This window comes from Chelonia mydas, chromosome 10 (genome assembly GCF_015237465.2).
Source record: "Chelonia mydas isolate rCheMyd1 chromosome 10, rCheMyd1.pri.v2, whole genome shotgun sequence".
NCBI lineage: Eukaryota > Metazoa > Chordata > Testudines > Cheloniidae > Chelonia > Chelonia mydas.
The window spans coordinates 32,241,311-32,263,003 of record NC_051250.2 but is presented as its reverse complement, the minus strand read 5'-3'; the positions used below and the strand labels follow the sequence as shown (position 1 = coordinate 32,263,003).

The 21,693-nt window shown below is 50.2% G+C and overlaps 1 protein-coding gene across 5 annotated transcripts in view; it reads left to right on the top strand.

Moving 5' to 3' along the window:
• Window positions 1–21,693, top strand: part of MGRN1 (mahogunin ring finger 1) — a 107,202-nt gene that overhangs the window by 65,112 nt on the left and 20,397 nt on the right. For all 5 annotated transcript variants that reach the window (XM_037910209.2, XM_037910208.2, XM_037910212.2 and 2 more), the window contains 2 exons: window positions 10,752–10,799; window positions 19,210–19,278. In XM_037910209.2, the coding sequence (XP_037766137.2) occupies window positions 10,752–10,799; window positions 19,210–19,278 (117 nt within the window). The remainder of the gene's footprint in view (window positions 1–10,751; window positions 10,800–19,209; window positions 19,279–21,693) is intronic.

Here is a 21,693-nt window from a genome sequence, read left to right as displayed (position 1 = left end):
GGAGATTCTCTAGGTGCCCCTTTGGGACTATGATGAGATTATGGGAAGGATCAGGCCCTTGTTCCATGTGAGACAAAAGTGAGTGGTGTTGCACGGTGCCTGGTGAATTAACGTCTGTAGCCAAAGCATTCACCGTTCCCTGCTCTCCAAAGACCCTTAGTTATTCCCCTTGCTGCTGCCTTTGTGCCCTCTTGGCTGTAGCTAGCGCCAAATCCACTGCCAGTGTAATTTTGTATGCAGGACAGTCAGAGGGATGGGGTTTGTCTCGCCACTATCCGCTTGAGAAGACCGAGCTCACCACTCTCGCATAGTGCCCAGCCTCCTGTGGCTACGGAGCTGGAGTCCTGAAATGAACCTTGCTCTGCATTCCTGGCATCATATTCTAGCACCATGTGGCCAGCCTTTATAATAAACGCTTCTTATAGAAATCTGTTCCCCATGGCCTCCGGCTGATGGAGCAAGTTTTGTCTCCTGAGCTGTGAGAATTGGCACCTCACTGTGACTGATACCGGAAGGTGCAACATTCCATGGTGCATGATAATTCTGTTAGAAATCATTAGTGCTGCTGTGATAGTTTCCATTTCAGTAGCACTTTCTGTCCCAGAGAGTCCAACACTCTAGATGCACAGTGACACCGACACTCAGCTCACTCTGGGAGAGAGGCAGCAGCTAGTACTCACACGGCATGTTGCCGCACGGTGGGGAGGAGCAGAAATTTAGCAATGATCTTCCCCCCCCCCACAAAGTGGCCCACGGGCTGCTCGCTCTCCAAGCAAGGCAGAAAGGATCTTGGGGTTTTGAGCCCTCCTGGAACTTTCTCTCCTTCAGAAGATCCAAGGGCTTAACCTGTAATTCCAAGGAGTCTGGGTGCTTTTGACCTGATGCATAGAGCACTGAGATCTCCAGCTATTGTAATGTGGAGGTCCATGGGGTTTCGGCTGAAGGGGAAGCATGCCAAGTGCACCTTATGCCAGGTGGAGATGAGTGGCTCCCTAATATTTAGAGAGCAGAGCAAGGTGCTCAGCAAAACTCAAAAGCACCTAAAGCTGCCTGGGCTATTGCATCAGTGGTGCTGAGCTCAGTCCAGTGCCCAGACCTCTTGAGTGCCCCATGTTTGAGCACAAGGACTGAGAGTGCTCCATCATTCCTCTTCACTGTCCACCTGCTCTGTGCTTGCTAGCCCACCAGTTGGGCATCACCATCCTTGGTGCAGCCTGCTCCTAGGTATTGGTGATTTTCCTGGGCGGTCCTGAGTGCCTCCTGCTAGACTTGGCTGCCAGACTGCTTCAGGGAGCATTGCACCACAGCCCCTGCCTTCAGCACAGCTCAGCCAGTGTGGAATGGAGGCTGGAGTCCCAGGGCAATAAGGAGTCTGTGATCACTGTATGGGGTTCCCCTCATGCTGTGGAGGGGCTGATGGCCCAGCTGATCCTGGACTGGGGGTGGAACACACCCATGGCTCCTTCTCCTAAACCATAGCCCCCCCATCTTCCTGCCCCCATAGCTGGCCCTTGGTTTCCTGTGTCTTGTTGAATGTCACCTTAAAGGCTAAATGCAGACCAGCCCTCCCCTATTGGGCCTGGGACAGTCAGGAGGGACACCCCCTTCTCTGGGGAACCTCCCATGCCCTGACCATGTTATGAGGGGCTAGGTTACCTGCTTTATTTCCTTGATTTCTAGCCCTGTTTGTTTGGCCCCCTGTGTCCGGGGTTGCTGGCGAGCGTGGAGGGTTATTCTTTGCCTGGTGTTTTGGGAGCACAGTGGAGGCGGGTTGGCCTGATCCGTGGCCCTGTGTGAGGTGTTGCAGAGTGGGAGGGTTGGAAAGGGGGTGGGGGGGGGGTGCAGTAAAGAAGAGTAGCAGGTTACCTGTTTGAAGACTGAGGAGCAATGTTGCCTGTGCCATGCCAGCAGGTGGCTTGGTAGTGAGTGGCAGACTGGGAGCTGAACAATTTTAACATTAGGGTGTTTTATAGACAGGGGTTCTTTGTCAGTCCATTCGCTGAGCAATGTGTATGTCCCCAGGGGCAGCCTTGGCTTCCCTCAGACTGTTCATGCAGCAGGCCAGAACTCTCGGTGGCCTTGCATGGAATTCATGTTGCTGGCTGATGCCATTCGGGTCCTGCCCAGCTTTGGGCACAGAATATAGTGGCAATTTCCAGAGCGTGCTGCCCACTGCTGAACAAATGGAGGGAGGAGCTAGGACCCTTCTCCAGAAGGCTAAGCAGCCAGGAGTCTTGGTGGAAGATGCAGGAAAGTGTAAAGGGAGCCATGGAATCGGGATATGGTCCCTTGACTTTGCTTGATGGGATTGTGACGCAGTGATGGGTGATGCATGTTTGCAACCTGAGAGCGCATCCTGCCATGATCCTGTCATGGCTCCAAAACTCTGCTCGCAAGGCTGAGCTACCCAACTGCAGTCTGAACAGAGAGCTTGTGAAGTGCAGTGACCATTGAGGACTTTAGCCCCATGGGCAGCAGATATCAAAGGCCAGGGGAGGTTGAGCCTTCCCAAACAGCCCTGCGTGGTGGCTCTGCCCCCAGGTCCCCTCCTGCTTCCCTGCGCTCTACAGCTCTTCCCCCATGACCGGGGCCCCAGGCTGGGGCTAGTGGGGGCCAGCCTGCAGCCAGGAACTCCGGGTGGCTGGAGTCAGTGCTCACAGCACCCACGTGGTGCTCCGGGACTGGGGGCGTTCAGGCGGCCTGCGGGGAGGGGGGGCTGCAGGGCCTTGGACAGAAGGGGCAGGCCGGGGCTAGCCTCCCCAAGCCCACGGTTCACCCATAGCCCATGTTTGGCAGACTAGGTAAGGCAAATCCAAGCATAGGTGGAACATAGCAGCAAAATGTCCCTTGCAGCCCCCCGCACTGCTCATAAAAGGAATACAGGCTTCAAGCAACCAGGAAGCTGCACGTTTTGTGCTCTGCCAGTTTTCTGCTCTGCAGCCGCAGCCTTGCTCCTTCCAGACAATCTCCACCCCACCCATGGCCCTCCCCACCTTGTTTGCTTAAAGCACATTTACTCTCCTTAGAAAGGTCTGGGGCTGTTTGAAGTGCAGGCCATTAATCCAAAGCAGCTTTGTTTGTTAAGGATCCAATTACTGCCAGAGTCACCAGAGCAAGCGGAGAAGGGTGCTCACAGAACTCGGACATACCAGCAGACTTCAGTAATTTGCTATTTATGTATTGGTAAAACAAACATGTAACCTCGGCAGTACGTGTGTAGTCTGCTGGCCTCGGCAGTTCAGTGTGTGACTGGAAAATGCGGCTCTTGAGTCTTTTTGTGTGTTTCATGTTAATGATGCAGTTCTTTCCTTTTTATGACTCCCTCAGTGAACAGATGTGTGCTTACATGTGTACACACCTATCAGTCTGCTAGATGGTTCCCAGGGCTATTAAGTGTCTTGCAGTAAATCTCCTCTCCCATCCCCAAAATATCTCAATCAGCCACTTCTTTTCTGGGTTGTAACTGACTAATTGCACCATGAGTGTCCCCAGGAACACAGAGGAAATGGAAAAAAGCATAGTGCCATGGAGTCCCATCTCTAGTGTCCTTTGCATGTAAACTTGTTCCAACTCTAGACGTGCCAGCTAGATGAGTTAAATACAGTTCTGCTCTGAAAATGGAATCATGTTAATTGTGTCTGACTCGAGATCAAATCTACACAACTGTCAAGTAAAGAGATGGCTTTCCTACCAGCCCTGCACACTCCCCCGTGCTCTCTTTCTGGCTCACTCTTCATCAGCAGCTATTCTACAATGGGATGCTACCGGGGGTGAAAGTAATTTAAGGACTTACTGGTACTCCAGAGTCCTGAGCAGGGGGCGTGGCCTCGACAGGAAGAGGCTTGGCCTCAATCGGAAGAGGCAGGGCCTTTAAATACTGGGGCCCTTTAAATCAAGATTTAAAGGCTCCGGCTGTGGCTGGGAGCCCCGGGGCCTTTAAATCACCCCCAGAGCTACCAGCTGCAGAGGTGGCTGGGAGCCCCGGGGCTCAGGGGCAATTTAAAGGGCCCCAGGCTCTGGCCGTCGCTACCGCAGCAGAGCTCCAGGGCCTTTAAATCACCACTGGAGCCCTGCCACCACTACCCCAGGGGCTCCGGCAGCGGGGCTTGGGCAACGCTTTAAAGGGCAAGGAGTTCCAGCCGCTGCGGGGAGCCCTGGGCCCTTTAAAGCGCCCCCCGAGACCCGCGGCCGGAGCCCCTGGGGTAGTGGTGGCAAGGCTCCGGCAGCGCTTTAAAGGGCCCAGGGCTCCGGCCACTGCGGAGAGCCCTGGGCCCTTTAAAGCTCCAGCCTGGGGAAGCTGGTCCAGTCCGGCATGGCGTACTGGCTCTTGCTGGTGGACCGGACCGGCTTACTTTCACCTCTGGATGCTACTGAGATAACAATTTGGGTGGTGCAAGAGCCAGACTAGATTCCGGCTCCCACGCTCAGAGCTGGGCTGGCTTTGGAGCACTCAGATTGGTAAAATGGAGCAATCACTTGTAGTGTTTCAGAGTAGCAGCCGTGTTAGTCTGTATTCGCAAAAAGAAAAGGAGTACTTGTGGCACCTTGGAGACTAACAAATTTATTTGAGCATGAGCTTTTGTGAGCTATAGCTCAGTGAGCTGTAGCTCACGAAAGCTCATGCTCAAATAAATTGGTTAGTCTCTACGGTGCCACAAGTCCTCCTTTTCTTTTTGCACTTGTAGTGTGTTAAGAGTTCTGGCTCTGAATGCCCCCAGGGAGAACGCTTATTGAGTAAGGCGGTGCTGTTTTGACACATCCCTTTTCAGGGTAGAAATGCCCTGTAAATTACTTTTCAATGGACTTCTTTTCAAGGCTTCTGCTTCCATTTCCAAATGTCATCTGCAACAAATGAAGTTTAACACCCTGATTTTCAATCTTCATCACTCAGTTCCTTCCTCCCCCTCTTTTTGAAAGCATATGAAACCCTTAGAGCATGCCTACATAGGACAGTTATTCCAGTAGGGTAGAGTGTGAATTTAAACCACTGTAGCTATCCCAGTGTAACTCCCTATGTGGACACTCTTATTCTGGCAGGAGTACCTTTTCTGTTTTAATTTGTTGCTTTGGAAGGGGTTTAAACTAAACTGAAACAAAAGCCACTAACGTTCCAGAATAGGTATGTCCACATGAGGGAGTTATTCCAGTATAACTACAGCAGTTCATTATCGCAGTATGATTATACCAGTATAGTTAGAAGTCCCCTGTCAAGCCTTTAGGTAGCAATAAAGTGATAAACAAAGCTGTTTGATTGGCTAGAAAGAGAGCACTACCTGTGCTCTTCTTGCTTCAGACCTGGTTTCCCCCCATGTTTCTTGTGAGAACCTCCTGCAAAGTTGGACCCATGCTCTGTTTCCTGTGTTGAGAGTCCAGTCCCTTTGTAGCACTGATTCCTGCGCTGTCCTGGAATTCTCCAGACCCCAGTGAGCTGGGATACTTGCTATAGAACTTGTTAGGCCAAGGTCAAGGGGGTGAGTTTGGGCTCTTCTGAAATGCATCTTAATTGGGGAGAAAATTCAGTGAAAGGGGAGAGTGAGGGATGAGCCAGCATGGTGGTCCTGAGGTTCTGGGAAACTGCTGCTAATGATCCTGGGAAGTCTCAAGGAAAAGGGTGCTAAAAGCACACAGAGATGCTGCTCTTTAGAGAGTGTTGATAGTGATCCCCAGTGCTTAGAGCCCTTTCCATCTACGAACCTCAGCACACTTTGCAAAAACTCATCCCATAGCCTCTGGGTGGCAGGTGGGAATTGGTTCCATTTTATGAAGGGGGAAACTGAGGCAGAGAGTGTCTTGCCTACAGTCACACACGATCTGTGGCAAAGCCAGGACTAGGACCCAGCTGTGATGGGTTCAGTCACAGAGACCCCCCTTGGGACTGTCACCTGACATGCTGAAACTACCTCTGAGCCTGTTTTCCCTGCCAGCTTGGGACTCCAGAACCCTGTCTTGTTGAGCCAGACACGCTACTCCACTACAACACAAACCCAGGGTAGGAACCACGCCCCCAAAGCAGCAGACTTTAACCAAAACTGCTCAGCAGGTTTCCTATCTCCAGCACTCAGACACCCAGCTCCCAATGGGATCCAAACCCCAAATAAATCCGTTTTACTCTGTATAAAGTGTATACGGGGTAAACTCATAAATTGTCTGCCCTCTATAACACTGATAGAGATGCACAAGCTGTTTGCTCCCCCAGATATGAATCACTTACTCTGGGTTTAATAATAAACAAAGTGATTTTAAATATAAAAAGTAGGATTTAAGTGTTTTCAAGAAATAACAGACAGAACAAAGTAAGTTACCAAGAAAAATAAAACAAAACACGCAAGTCTAAGCCTAATACATTTAAGAAACTGAATACAGGAAAATCTCACCTTCAGAGATGTTCCAATAAGCTTCTTTCACAGAGTAGACTCCTTCTTAGTCTGGGCCCAATCCTTTCCCCTGGTACAGTTCTTGTTAGTTCCAACTCGGGTGGTAACTAGGGGATTTCTCATGATTGGCAACCCCTTTGTTCTGTTCCACCCCCTTTTATAGCTTTGGTACAAAGCGGGAATCCTTTGTCTCTCTTTGGGTTTCCACCCTTCCTTCTAAATGGAAAAGCACCACGTTTAAGGTGGATTCCAGTGTCGTGACATGTTCATATGTCCTGTGAGACTTCATTACCCACTATCTGGCACCGATGTATGCAGGAAGGCTTACAAGTAAACAGCCATTTACAACCAATTGCCCTAGTTAATGGGAGCCATCAAGATTCCAAGCCACCATTAATGGCCCACACTTTGCATAGTTACAATAGTAGTTCAAAGTAATACTTCATATTTCTAGTTTTAGATACAAGAATAATACATTCATACAAATAGGATGAACACACTCAGTAGATTATAAGCTTTGTAATGATACCTTACAAGAGACCTTTTGCTTGAAGCATATTCCATACAAATATCTAGATGAGTTGATATACCTCCTGGGCGACCTCTGCATATCCCTGGTTGAGAACCACTGGCCTAGAGGAACCACTGTAGCTCACGAAAGCTTACGCTCAAAGAAATCTGTTAGTCTCTAAGGTGCCACAAGTCCTCCTTTTCTTTTTGCGGATATAGACTAACACGGCTGCTACTCTGAAACATTCCATACATAATACTCACATTCCAAGCATATTTTCATAAAGCATATGGAATGCAACGTCACACCAGCTCTCCTGGTTCCCAGGCCTGTGTCCTCACCATGCATCCTTCCCTCCACTGTCATGGCTTGCTGTTAGCGTGTAGGCCCTGTAGCATGCTCCTGATGATGACTCTACAGCATGGTGCTCTTCGTGTGTGTGTGTGTGTGACTGAATTCGGACCTTTTGGAGTCACTTTCCTAGCTCTCTGGCTGTTAAATGTGAAAAGTAAATGTTGCAGAATTCAGTATCTGCATATTGCCCTTCGAGAGCATTGTTAGGTGACAGGCTGAGACATGGCTTCATTAGGGAACTTGTATGCTCTTGTATCCTTTGTTAGAATTCCTCTTTTCTGCCCATCTCTGCTTTGTTCAGACACTTCTAAAGCAAGAAGTGGGATTCAATTTGTCATTGTTGTTGCTGGAGAAAATCTATGTCTTAGAGACTGACAAGATAGCCATGCAAGGGCCTTAAAACACCATGCTTTGGGCTGTGCATCTTCATGTTTAAAATCTCAAAAAGAGAGGGGTGCTTTCTGCTTACGTGGCTGTCTGTGAGCCCTGCCCTGCTCTCTTTCCTCTAGGCCAGTGGTTCTCAATTAGGGGTATGCAGAGGTCTTCCAGGAGGTACATCAACTCGTCTAGATATTTGCCTAGTTTTACAAGCTACATAAAAAGCACTAGTGAAGTCAGCACAAACTAAAATTTCATACAATGACTTGTTTATACTGCTCTGTATAATATCCACTGAAATGTAACTACAATATTTATATTCCAATTGATTTATTTTATAATGATATGGTGAAAATGAGAAAGTCAGCAATTTTTCAGCAATAGTGGGGTGGGACACTTATATTTTTGTCTGATTTTGTATGCCTGTAGTTTTTAAGTGAGGTGAAACTTGGGGTACGCAAGACAAATCAGACTCCTGAAAGAGGTACCATAGTCTGGAAAGGTTGAGAGCCATTGGTCTGGGCCACACCTTCAACCTGATAGTTACGGGAAGTTGCAGAGGGCATATTATGGTAGGTGTTGCCCCTTTGATTACCTGATCTCTCTGCCCTGCTCACCTTGTGATGGCAAAATTACAGCTCTGGCTGCTGCCACCAGCCAAGTTCCCCTCATGCCCCTTGTACATTCGCCCATTCACATCCATTCTTCTTCTTTCTAGCCCACGTCAATGCTCTCACTTGTCATTTTTGCATCTGGAGATGTACTTGTAGAGCCGTTAATTGTTTAACAGGTTTTTTAAAAGCTCCTAGCTTCAAAACTCATTCAGCGGGTTTGCATTTCCATCTAGCACACCCTGGTACTGAGGTGGTAACAGAGGTGGGGTGATGGGAGGTGAGCACCTCCTCAACGGAGCATTGAGAAAGATTTCGCTAGAAATCTGTGGTAGCCTCACAAATAAATGTTTGATGCCTGCCTCTCCTGTGCTCTGGTGTTGATAAGTAGCAGGACAGAAACCATAGTGAAATGTCTGAATTACAAAGTAAGACACACTGAGTTTGCAGGAATTTTTAGCTGAGACTAGCTGCTTTCTCTTCATGCCAGGACATAAATGGGGTCCTCCTTTCTAGCAGCTGAAAGCCTTAAGAGTTTGTACAAACACAAAACAACAGTGTCATCCCAGTAGGGTAGTCAGACCTTGCTGTCTTGCTGTGGGGGAGTTACATGGTTGCACACACACCACATGGAAAACCTGCTAGAGCCACTCGTGCTGCTTCCTGGGTCCCAACAAACCCTGTCTGTGATAAACCTCTAGGGAGATCAGGGACACCAAAGGCATAGGCAGACCTTCTGTTGAGAGACCCCCATGGCTGGTCTGAGTCTAGTCCCAGGGACAGGGGCTCCCTTTGTCTTTAGTTAGTTTCCATACGTTACAATAGCAGCTGCAGCAGTGTAGTGGCAGCTTCAGAAATCAGGAATCACCTGGTAGAGAACGGACTGGGCAAATGTCCCATTTTGGATAAGGTCCCACCAGCGGGATGTTTCTCCAGATCGCCTGGCTTGGTGCGGGGGTCGCATGAGAACAGTCTCCTGCACTGGGGTAGCACCCAGCGGGGGGCATGGCAGTAGATACATTTTGAAGGGATTCTGACTTTTTGGTCCTCTCAGCTTCCTGTGGCTGGGTCTGGTATCAATATGCAGGTGATGCCCAGGACCTGCTACTGGAGGCCCAGATGAACTTGTTTTCAGGATCTTGGTTGAAAGTCAGTCAGTCTCGCTGCATCCCCTTGGGCGGCCTGTGTGGTTTGCTCATGAGGCCACAGGCCAATGTACAAACAACTTCAGTTTAAAAAAAAAAAAAAAACCTAAGAGTTGTTCCATTGGCTTCTGTTTTTCAGTGGAGGGAGCCGTCTCCTCCTGGTAATTACAGCCTCTTATCTGCGGTGCACTTCCCCAAAGCAGGATTGAATGGTGCTTGACATATTACCAGTCAGTTTGACATACTTCCGTTGTCCTGCAATACAGAACTGCTTTGGGGAGTGCCAGTGTAAATGGTTCTGTTTACTTAGATTCCTTCCTTCCCTGTAGGTCTGTAAGGAGACCACACAAGCTGTGTGAAACTCTGCAGGGAAAGTGTTTTTAGTCCTCTTGTCACTAGGTCTCTGGAGATGTTCTTACTCCCTTCACACTCTGTAAGATGATGCACTTAAAATAACCCAGGTACTAGATAAGACTAGTCTCCCCCATCCCATCAGGAGGCCCCTCCTGATTCACAGCAGCCCTTTGGCTTGTGCTCCCAGTGAATGTAACTTAAGCCTTGGATGGCAAACTCCCAAACAGCCCTTTCTGCAGCATGGCTGCTTCCCCAAAGCAAAAGCTGTGGCTTTTTTTTTCCCCCTGCTGATGGTAATTTTGGAGCGCACATTGCCTCAATTACAAAATCAAAGGGCTCTGCGGAGCACTGAGCTGAGCTGTGGCTGAAGAGTCTTGTGCTGAGCAGCTGTAGTAGATTCTGTTCTTCTGCTCTAGCTTTTACAGTCGATTAAGTAAGCGTGGCCCATTAGCGTGGTAGCTCTAACTAAATTTGCAGTCACAGGAGCACATGGTGACCATCTGTAAGTCCGTTTTGACTCTCTGCCACATGCTCTGTGCACCTGGCAAATGTTGGGAAAACCACAGCTCTGCCTGGTTGTGGAATGAGGCCCCTAGTCCTGTAATGCTTCAAGTGACACTTTCAGATAGATAAAGTAAGGACTAGAATCATAGAATATCAGGGTTGGAAGGGACCTCAGGAGGTCATCTAGTCCAACTCCCTGCTCAAAGCAGGACCAATCCCCAATTTTGCCCCAGATCCCTAAATGGCCCCCTTAAGGATTGAACTCACAAATTTGGGTTTAGCAGGCCAATGCTCGAACCACTGAGCTACCCCTCCCGCCGTGAGCTATCCCGCTACTCCTGGTGCAGCATCGAAGGGTTGTCTACACGGGGAAGAAACCCTCAGGACCTGGGGTGCACTACCTGCTCTGCACTCACTCCCTGTGTGGGGACACTAATTGCACATTGAGTATCTTTGCACTGTTGCTTTGGCTATTTCCGTAGAGTCCATTTAACCTCTCTCTGTCTTTTCCCCCCACCAGCACGTGGATGGCAGCTTCTCTGTGAAGCCTTTAAAACAGAAGCAGATTGTAAGTATATGGTCCCTGTTTATATCATTTATAGAAAAAAAAAAATGCCCTGGGCCAAGATGTTTGCTGCCATCTCAGAGATGCCCCCATGTGCCCAAAGGGCAGCTGCATTGGCAGATAGCCAGAAGCCCACGGGCTGCACCTAATTTGTCTAGATTAAGGAGCAGATGGGAGCCTTCCTCTTCTTTATTGTGGAGGTAGGGCCTGTGCAACCAAAAGGTGCCAGCATTGCGCCGTGGGACTTGTAATGTCATGGGTAGCACCTTTTGTATTGGCTTGAGTGGTGCATTGTGTTTAGATCAACGTCTGTCATTCTGTGCTCCTGGATCTCCATAGCCGATTTAGGCATATCAAAATGGTAAGTGCCTTAGAAATATCTACCGTCCTGATGTCTTCACTAAGCTCTATCAACATCAGTTTGAGGTCTGTCTGAATTGCATCATTGCTGGATGTGTTGGGCAGCACAAACGCCACTTGCTCAGAATCTACTCTTTGCCCCTTCAGCTCTGTGTTCTGTGATAGAGGCTCTAGAAGTCTAACTGGGTGGACCATTTTTTGGCCACCCCAGTGTTAGCCACCTCCTCACAACTGTTAGCTCTTTTCCTTGCGCATCTGCATGCCTTAGCTAATTGCAGGGATCTCTGTACTTGTTTTCTCCCTGCACAATGTGTCAAGTCTCCTTATTCGCTGAGAAAAGGAACGTCTTTTGCTGGTGATATTCTAGGAGCAGCTGGGGTGATGGGAGCAGTCCAAGGAGATCTAAATGGAGGGTGCTTGGTCCACAGGCAGCTAAAAGGAAACCTGGGAGCAACTGCAAGAAAGCAGAGATAGAAGAGCTGTTAACTCACCTGGTCCATCTTCCTGCCAGTGCAGAGGAACTTGAGAGAGCTGACATGGATGTTGCCTAGCGAGAATGAGCAACACTGAAGCCATCATATAATTCCAAGCAGAGTTGAAGGGAATATCCTGAGAGCTGGAAGACTCACAAGACACCAAGGTTCCCAAGGAATTCAGACTTTGGAGGAGAAGTTTGACGCTCTCTCTCTCTGCCAGGAGTAAGGTGAGGTGGCTTGGGGGCACCTGCAGTGCAGGGCCTTGAAGAAGACGCAGCACACAGATGTTCAGCTGAGGTAACAGAAGACTAAAGAGTGAGCTGTGGTGAATGCAGTGGCTATTCAATCCAGAAGCAGACTGGGCATGTGCAGTTTCCACTCATGCCCAGGAGTGTGCCCTTGTTGGAAGACTATTCTAAACTGGTTATATGATGGTGGCCCCTCCCCTCGTGGGAATTTGGCTGAGTTCACCGTGACATTGAGCTGGTGATCTCAACAGATCTGCTCAGCAGGGAGGAATTAGTCCAGCAGATCTCATGCTGAGGATCGGAGGCACCAGTGATGTGGAGTTTAAAAAGAGCAGCAGGTTATTTACAGTTAGACTCCTTTGCAGCATAGCAACAGGATTGATAGCGTGGCAAAAACCCAGCCTGATCTTCTTCCCCTTCTCCCTCATGTCTCCATTGGCAGCCTTGCTTCCCTTCCCATGGCCAAAGCTTGCAGTATTGGTGTCAAGTCTGAGATTTCATTTTCTCTTCCCATCCAGGCCCTTCCTAAATCCCGCTGTTGTGTTCTCTGCATTTTGGAAACTCATTCCTTCCTCTCTATCCCACTACCAAATTCATCCATTCTGTGGCACCCTGACCGATGACCACCTTGCCTTTATGATGTGTATTGCGGTTGTGACTAGGAGCTAAGGTCATGGCCCAGGACCCCATTGTGTTAAGCACTGAACAAAGACTTCTGCACCCACCCGTTTCTCTCCTCTCCCCTGTTCCAGTCCACCCACAGAACAACTACCCATCTCTTCCTTTCCCCTCACCTTAATCATGTCTCCCTCTTCTTTGCACCTTACTCAGCTCTCCCTAAGACTTTGGGTGCTGGGGCTTGCACTTCCCTGGCAGATGTGTGCCTTATTTCTAATGTGGCTATTCAGTTTTTGAATAAAGCTGCATTTTCCCTGAGCTGCTTTAGAGAGAGCATTGCCTGTTAGAGTGCTTTGTCCTGATGGGCTGATAGAACTCAGTGGGTGGGGGAGGTTTAAAAACTGTGCCTCTCTGTAGCTTTTAGGTAGTGCTTTTTGGTGGAAAAAAATAGCAAGATAAAAAGCCCCTAAAACGTGAGATGATGTGTTGCCTTGGTTTGATGTGAATGTCATTAATAAGTTGCCGTTCTGGTTGGTCTTTAAGAGTGGATTCTGTCTTTGATCTGTGATAATCATAATACTTAACATCTTAGAGACTAACCAATTTATTTGAGCATAAGCTTTCGTGAGCTACAGCTCACTTCATCGGATACATCTGATGAAGTGAGCTGTAGCTCACGAAAGCTTATGCTCAAATAAATTGGTTAGTCTCTAAGGTGCCACAAGTACTCCTTTTCTTTTTGCGAATACAGACTAATACGGCTGATACTCTGAAACCTGTCAATACTTAACATGGGACATCTTCCCAGCACTGTGCAAACAGTAACTCAGTTTGCTTGCCTGTTTCTACAGCCAGTGATCTGGCTAGTGATCTAATTTCTGCACTGGTCATTTATTCTCAGTAAATACTGTTATTACTGTGGTGCATCTGACGCAGCTGGCTGGGCTGTTGTCTTTATTCACTAACTGCATCGTCTCTGGGCTGGGTTGGCTCCCGCTTGCTTCTACAAGACTTGCACAAAGGATGAAATCTATCATAGCCCTTCTCTAATCTAGCCATGTCAAATTTTGCTTTAGACTGAAACTTGGCGGGGAGGGAAAAGGCTTGCTATGGAAACTGGGTTACTCAGGGAATTGGAATGGGATATGGAACCTGACACTTCTGTTGATCCACAGCAAGGGGAGCAGCCGCATAACCTGGAAGACCACCTGTATGGGGGAGAGGGGAACTCCGTCTGACTCATTTCAATCCCGGTGTCTCTCCAAAGGTTGCCAACAAAGGGTACAGGAAAAATATAGGCTCCACACCAGGAAACTTGGCAAAAACAAAAGGCAGTTAGACTATGGCTACTTGGAAACAGCTGTTCTCAATAAACTTTGGACTCTGGAACTGATCTTGGAAACTTGTTGTCATATAAGGCTCCTCTACTGTCCATATCAGAGCTGGTCTGTTTTGCCTCTATAGCTGCAGCCAGCAGGGAGTTAGTGGCTTAGACATTTACTGCTGGGGAAGATGGGCTGAAAGTGGTATCTTCTTGACTTCGGCCTGGTCTATACTAAAGTTAGGTTGACCCAGCTACGTCCCTCGGGGTGTGAAAATCCACACCCCTGAGTGATATAGTTAAGCCGACCTACCCCATGGTGTAGACAGCGATTGGTCAACAGAATAATTCTTCCATCGACCTAACTATGCCCTGTCAGGGAGGTGGATTACCTATGGTGATGGGAGAACCCCTTCTGTTGATCTAGGTAATGTCTACAGCAGTGCAGTTGCAGAGTTTCAAGTGTAAATGAGTCCTTAAAAGAGCTTTCCACAGTCAAAGCAGTGTGAAAAGTGTCTCAAGCCTCCTGCTGTGGGACATCTGCACAGCAAAAGTTGCTCGCTCTAGTCCAAGCTGCTGTAAACGTACTCATCTAAGAACTCAAGCAGTGGGGAAAAGCATTCATCTGCAGTAGGCCACAGAGAGGGATGAATTGCTGATGTTCACCATAGCTCATACTCTTCTCTAGGCCATTGGGGATTCAGAGAGTTTAAAGCCAGAAAGGATCATTAGATCATCTAGTCTGACATCCTGTGTATCATAGGCCACCAACACCACCCACTTACCCCTGCACTGAGCCCAATAACTTGTGATTGGCTAAAGCATATCTTCCAGCAAGGCAGTCGGCATTGATCTGAAGACATCAGGAGATGGAGAATCCACCATTTCCCTTGGTCATTTGTTCCAAAGGTCAATCACCTGCATTCTTAAAAACATGTGCCTTATTTCTCATTGAATATGTCAGGCTTCAGCTTTGAGCTGCTGGGTCTTGTTCTGCCGTTCTCTGCTAGATTCAAGAGCCCTTCGATACCCGGTATTTTCTCCCCATGAAGATACTTAGACCCTGTAACAGAGTCACCTCTCAGTCTCCTTTTGGATAAACAAAACAGATTGAGCTCTGTATGCCTCTCACTGTAAGGCATTTTTTTCAGTTCTCAAATCATTGTACACCCTGGCCAGTTTTTCAACATCCTTTTTAAAATACAGAGACCAGAAATGGGCACAGTATTCCAGCATTGGTCTCACCAGTGCCATACACAGAGTTAAAATCTCCTCCTGCTTGTACTCACTGCTCCCCTGTCTACACATCCAAGGATCACATTAGCTCTTTTTGCTACAACTTCGCACTGGGTGTTCGTGTTCAATTGCTTGTCCACTCTGACCCCTAAATCCTTTTCAGTGTTCCTGCTTTCCAGAGTACAGTCCCCCATTCAGAAGGTCTGGCCTGCATTCCTCTTTGCTAGATGTCTCCCTTTGCCTTTGGCTATATTAAAACTCAGTCTCCGCTCCGGTCGTGGAGCTCCCATCAATAGGTTTAAGATACGGAGCAAGAGAGTTCAGCCCAGAAAACTAACTGACGTGTGTAAAGTAAGGCCCAGAAAGGGATTATCCCCAATGGTCGTTGTTCTGAATTTGAGAACTCCCAGGCAGTGTAGAGCAGAATGCCATCTTGGAGGCTGCCCTGTGGCTGTGAAGGAGCAGAGCACAGTGAAATCAGCAGTGTCTCCTCTTCAGGGTTGGTTTTGTTTGTGTGTGTGTTGTTGTTTTTTTTAAATCAGGAAGAAATGTTGCATTCACAAGCTCACAAAACCAGCCTGTTCTTCTTGCCAAGTTTGCTGATGGTAAAGTATTGGCCCACATGGCAATGATCTATTCAAATAAATGCTGGTTACTGCATGAACTTACATTACATGTGCATGGCTCTCCCTTAGTACTTTAGCCTGCTGAAATGGAGAGCTGTTTCCTTTTAACTGGCCGCCAGCACAGTTCTCAGCTTACCACAATATGGGAACCCACTCCTGCTATGAAATAGTGTGTATTTGTCTGTCTCTCTTTGCTGACACAGTTCTGCCTTCTTAATTGTCTCTTCCTCCTCAGCTCATAAAATCTAGGAGCTAAACAGTCCCACCCATAATGTTCCCAGGTTTTTAAAATAGACCTGTAAGCTGTTCCTACAAGAACACAGAGTTCTGCAGAAATTAACATGGATTAGTCTGCTCCCCGTGTGTGTAGAATGAGCTGAAAAGTAGTGGACTGAGGTGTGTGTATATTAATGTCAACTTTTCTCATACCATCATTAGACTTCTTTCCTTCCCTCCCTACCACTGTAACCACCTGTTACTCCCTGAGATCTTCTGGGTACCCAGTGCTGTAAGCCCTTTGGCTAATGAGCTGAGCTGAGTTTCTCTTGGCTAGATGGGGTGTAGTGCACTAATTAATACCTAAAGGTCTCTCTAGCAGGAGTTGCATTCTACCTTGTTGGAGAGGTGGATTTCGCCGTCGACTGGGCCTCGTATATTTCTAACTGGTGTGTGATCCTACATTCTATTTTAGAGATCTTTCAATAAAAGGAACACATCATCCTGGTTAGATTCCAGTGCCCACGCTGCCATCCGTCGGCACCCTCGGAGCTGACCCCCTCTGCACATCTTGATTACCCAAGGAGTCAGGAGGATGGAACAAGGCCCTCTTTGAAATGTCCAGCTATAAACGCTCTGCTCCCACACAATAATTCTAAAACTCCCCAGCCTGTAGCTTAGAGGCACTGTGGAGGATTTCACTCCAGAGTCCAACCACTGACCTCATTGCCTTGAAATGCAGCCCCAGCATGGATGTAGGCTCCATGCTGAGTTCAGTGGGGAGACACTGGAATTAAGCTTCTGGTTCATGAGTCAGAGCATTTTAAACTGGCGAGCAGGATGGATATAATTAGGCTTGGCCTGTGTCGTCTGTGTGTGCTGCTTCCTGCAGCACTGAAGCTCTTAGTCACAGACACAGCCCTTCAAACAACCAAGTTCTTGTTATTGGCTGGAGGTGGAAAACTCAACTGGCCGACTGGTGGGAGAGTTCGAGCATCTGATTCCAGGTGGCTTTGCAGAGTAGTGGCAAAGGGTCAGTTTTGGATATGCAGTAAAACGTTTCCATGTCCCATCTTCAGGATGTCACTCTGGGCAGTACTGAGGGTCGCCCCACCATTTCGCCCACTCCCTGGGCTTTTCACAGGGTGGATCCAGGACAGATTTGCTTTTTGGTGGAGCTCACTGTATAGCATCTGCAACAAAGTGCAGTGATCAAAGGTTGTGTCCGTTACCAGGGTGCTTCCATGCGTAGAAGGCTGAGGCGAGATTAGCACTGCACCTGCCAGCGTGGCTGCCCCAGCTATCCTCTGTAAAAGCATCTACTGGCAAGTCCCCGGTCTGCTCTGAACACTGAGCCCTTCTTCCTCTCTTCAGTTTTCAGTGTCTCCCCCTCAACCCTTTCCTGGAACAGAGAAGAAAAGATCCTCTGCACCCTTTACCCCATCTGTCTCGTGATGCAGTGGCAAACCCCCGCCCTGCCACATCTCCCCAGTGTGGGAAACCATAACCTAAGAAGCCTTCCCGCAGTGGGAACTGAACCTGTGACCTAGTTACTACATGCACACGCACTCTAGGCCAAGGCATCACCGCACTAGCTGCTGATCCTGCTCCTCCACGGGTTTTCATGTGGAGGGGCACTGCGTTGGGCTCATGGCAAGGCCAAAGGTGCATAGCAGCTGCAGTACAGTCCATACCCAGTTACCACGATTTGCCAGCTGTGCCTCTTTGCACTTGCACGTGCCATCCCAGTAATTATCCATGCACTGTCCTAAAGGGGAGACACCCCAAGGGCTCGAGCACTTTTGTAGGTAAATTCACTGCGCTCACGGAGCGCTCTCCCAGGAGCCTGACCCTCTGAAGTAGCTTTCTCATACAGAACCATTTCTCCGGCTCTGTTGACTCGTGGGTATCTGCAAGCAGAACGCCACATGCTGGTAACAAGTGCTGGGGAAACTTGGCTGCCACAGTGCAGAAGCAAGGTCTGCTGCTGCTGCGTTTGTCCAGCCTTTCCTATACGGAACTGAGCCGGGGGGTCTGAAGTTCAGCATGGCCATCCATGATTAAAGCTAAGCCACCAAGAAGGGCCTGATCGTGAGAGGGGCCAGGTCCTGCAGCACCCATTGAAGCCAGCGGAAGTTGCAGGCGCCTGTTGCAGGCCTGCTATGAGCCAAGTGCAGTATTATCAGTTGTGTTTGATGTAACCCCTGTTCTGTCCCTGCCCCTCAGCCAGTTCTGAAGCTGGGGCAACGGAAGCTCCCTAAAAGCGGAGGGGGTTGCTGGCGCTGGAACCATGGCCCTGCCCCCAAAGGCCCTGCCCTCACCCCGCCTCCACTTGCTCCTCCCCCCCCTTCACATCACTTGCACTCACCGCCAGTAATGGCCTCCTGGGCCCCCCCTTTTCCGGTGCCCCTGTCTGAAGCCCGCTCCTCAGCATGAAGGTGAAGGGAGGGGCTCTGCTGGGCTGTGAGTCATCCAGACTCTCTCCTTTGCTATGTTTGTGTAGATCAGCTCCCCTTCAGCACTGCACGGGCAGTGCTACACCCCCTAGGCCAGAGGAGGGCAAACTATGGCCCGTGGGCCGGATCTGGCCCATCAGGGCTTTCAGTCCGGCCTGCGGGATTGCCAGCCCCATGGCGCAGTGGGTCGAAGGCAGGATCCCTGCCTGCCCTGGCTCCACGCTACTCCCGGAAGCGGCCAGCACCACGTTCCTGTGGCCCCTGGGGCAGAGGGCTCCGTGCACTGCACCCCACAGCTCCCATTGTCCGGGAATGGGGATCTGCGGCCAATGGGAGCTTTGGGGGTGGTACCCACAGACAAGGGCAGCATGTGGTGGAGCCGCCTGCTCCACCCTACCCCCAGGAGCCACTGCCGGACATGCTGGCCGCTTCCGGGTGCGGCGCAGGGCCAGGGCAGGCAGGGAGCCTGCCTTAGCCCCCTGCACACCACTGCCACCCCGGACCCGCTCGAGGTAAGCAGTGCCAGGCTGGAGCCTGCACCCCGAACCCATTTGCCCTGAGCCCCCTGCCACACCCCTCCTGCACCCCAACCTCCTGCCCTGAGCCCCTTCCTGCACACCGCACCCCCTCCTGCACCCCAACCCCCTGCCCGAGCCCTACCTTCATGGTCCTGCATACAGTTTCCCCACCCAAGTGTGGTCCTCGGGCCAAAAAGTTTGCTCACCCCCGCCCTAGGCTGTGGCGCGGGTCTGGCAGCCCATTCTCTCCCTTGTTGTAGGTGAAGTGACTAAAATGGAATAAATGCAAATAGAGCAGCCATGACTCCTAGGCTAAGTGAAGTCCCTTTCTTTCCTAGGTGGATCGGGTGAGTTACCTGCTTCAGGAGATCTATGGCATCGAGAATAAAAACAACCAGGAGACAAAGGTACTGGTCATGTTGCCTTACTGCTAATTATGGCAGTCCATGCCCTTCTGTTGTGATGCCACAGTCCGTGGTGAATTTGTCCCCTTCGGTTTTGTTTGGCAGCCTGAGGATGGGCTCTGTGCCTGATGTTCACAGGAGCTAGAGGGAGTGAGGCACCAGCTGCTGTTGGGTTTCCGTGGGCACCTCTCTCCATAGCCCATACCAATAACGGTCCATCACGAGAAGAGCCGTGCCAGTCTCAGCTGCTGCACGCTCTGTCTCTGGTGCCCTGCACAGGCTGCTTCCCAGCCCAGAAAAGTCTTCCTTTTCCTCCCCTGTAAATGGGTCCTTGATCCCACCCCCCAGCCCACCCCCTGAGATCACTCCTTGCAACTGACTCGTCGGTTAGCACAGGGCAGGCTGAGGAGAGCTCTCTGCATCCCTGAGGTTTGGGACTGTAGCGGTGCTGTTAGTGTGTGCAGGTTGGCTCCTCGTTGCCAGGGGTTAACATTCCCCTTGTGCCGGGTCTGCCACTGCAGTGCATCCCTTGAACATGGCCGGGTGTTGGAATGGACTGCTGTTCTCTCTATGTCCCTGCAGCCGTGGAGGAGTTGACTCTGAGTAGTCTCACTAGTGCCAAGGGATTATATGGAAACCGCTTCAACTACAAACATAATCAGCTCCTTCTTGAGAAGACAAGCCTGGGATTTGATCCTGGGTTCTTATTTATTGCATGGCCTTGGGCAAGTCATTTAACTTCTCTGAGCCTCAGTTTACCCCTCTGTAATGCTGACCTTCCCAGCTCAGTGGGCAGGGCGGAGAGGCTGAGAGTATTCATCTGTGACGTGCTCTGCAGATGAGAAGCACGGTGAGTGCCGGGTGTTGGCCTCTACAAATTTGACTGCTTTTGGGAGTGCTGTACTCAATTCCCCAGTGCTGCGCTTGCGGGAGGAAGTGATGTTAGGAAGGGAACAGAACAGGGGAAGCCCCACCCCTTCTCCCCCAGCCTTTTCCCAGGCCTGTGCTAACAATCTATGCCCTCTGTGTGGCTGCTCCACCAGGTAGCCCCGTGGGGAGGCGGGGAACTCTTTTCGAATCCTATTACCTGGTCCCCTTAGAGACTCCTCTTTGCACTCCTGCTGTCTTCTGAGGAGCCCTCGGACCCAGCTCTTTCAGACAGAGCCCAGTCAGAACGTGACTTCGGGCTGTTTGTCGTTCAGTTCCAGTACACTGAGCAGCCAGTGTGAAAAGGAGAGAGGAAGGACCTCCTTGCGCAACACGCAGGAGCCCTGAAATTGATCAAGAGCGCACACGATGTCCGCAGGCAGCTTCCAGCTGCTCGCTAGCATGGTCAGCAGGTTGGCTCACTCATCTGGCAGGAGCAGATGCTGTGTCTTTTTGTTTACGTCTGGGTCGCCCCACGGTGCGGCTTGCGGCCCAGCGTGCGTCAGCAAAGGGAACTCACACGAAAGGACGAGCATGTCTGTGCACATCACTGAGGTCACTAATGGTTGGGCCCTTCCCCAACAATTGCGACTGCTCCAGGTTCAGCAAGGGATGCTGATGTGGGGGAGCAGGGTCCACTGCACTGGAAGGATTCCTCTCTCCTCTCCCCCCCACCCCCTCCCCCCGGCTTCAGCAGAGGGAGCTGCTGTGCCTGGGAGCAAGTTCCTCTTTGTAAGGACTGCTGCATTTGACTGTCAGCTGCAAGTTGCAGGGCTTTGTTTAATGAAAGCAGTATAATCGAGCCCAGAGTGCGGCAGTGTTACACCAAGGGGGATGGAGGGATCTTCCCTCTCCCACCCTAGGTATCTCACTTTGAATAAGGCCACAAACTCCCTGCCGCAGCCTGTGTCCCTGGGGCTACTTAGAAGTCCTTGAGGCTCTGCATTGCGGCCCTGGAGGGTGACTGTTCGCAAGTGTTGGGTTCTGAATGGACAGTGTTCCCTGAGCTGCAGCCAGGACTTTGAAATTAACGTGTGTGAATCAGCAGGAGGAGATGGTAGGTGTCACCACCTCCCTCCACCGCTGCCCCAGGCGGGGCCGGCTCTACCTTTTTGGCCCCCCAAGCAGCGATGGAAAATGCTGCCGAAGAGGGAAGCGGAGGAGCTGCCTCTGGCGTGCCGCCGAAAGCCGCCGCAGTGCCACCCTTTCCTGTTTGCCGCCCCAGGCACCTGCTTACTAGGCTGGTGCCTAGAGCCGGCCCTGGCCCCAGGGCAGATCTGGTTTGAGCTGTGGGCAGCTGCTGCCCTTCTCTCCTGCTGCTCAGCAGCTCCCCTGCTGGTTGCCTGTTCTGTTGCAGGGGAAGAAGCCTGGACATGAGCATTGTGATCGTCGAGGGCGATCCTTCTGTAGAACACAGCCCAGAGACCTGCCCCAAGATCCTTCCTAGAGCAAATGTTTTTCTAAACATCCAGTCTTGGTTTTAAAAGTTGC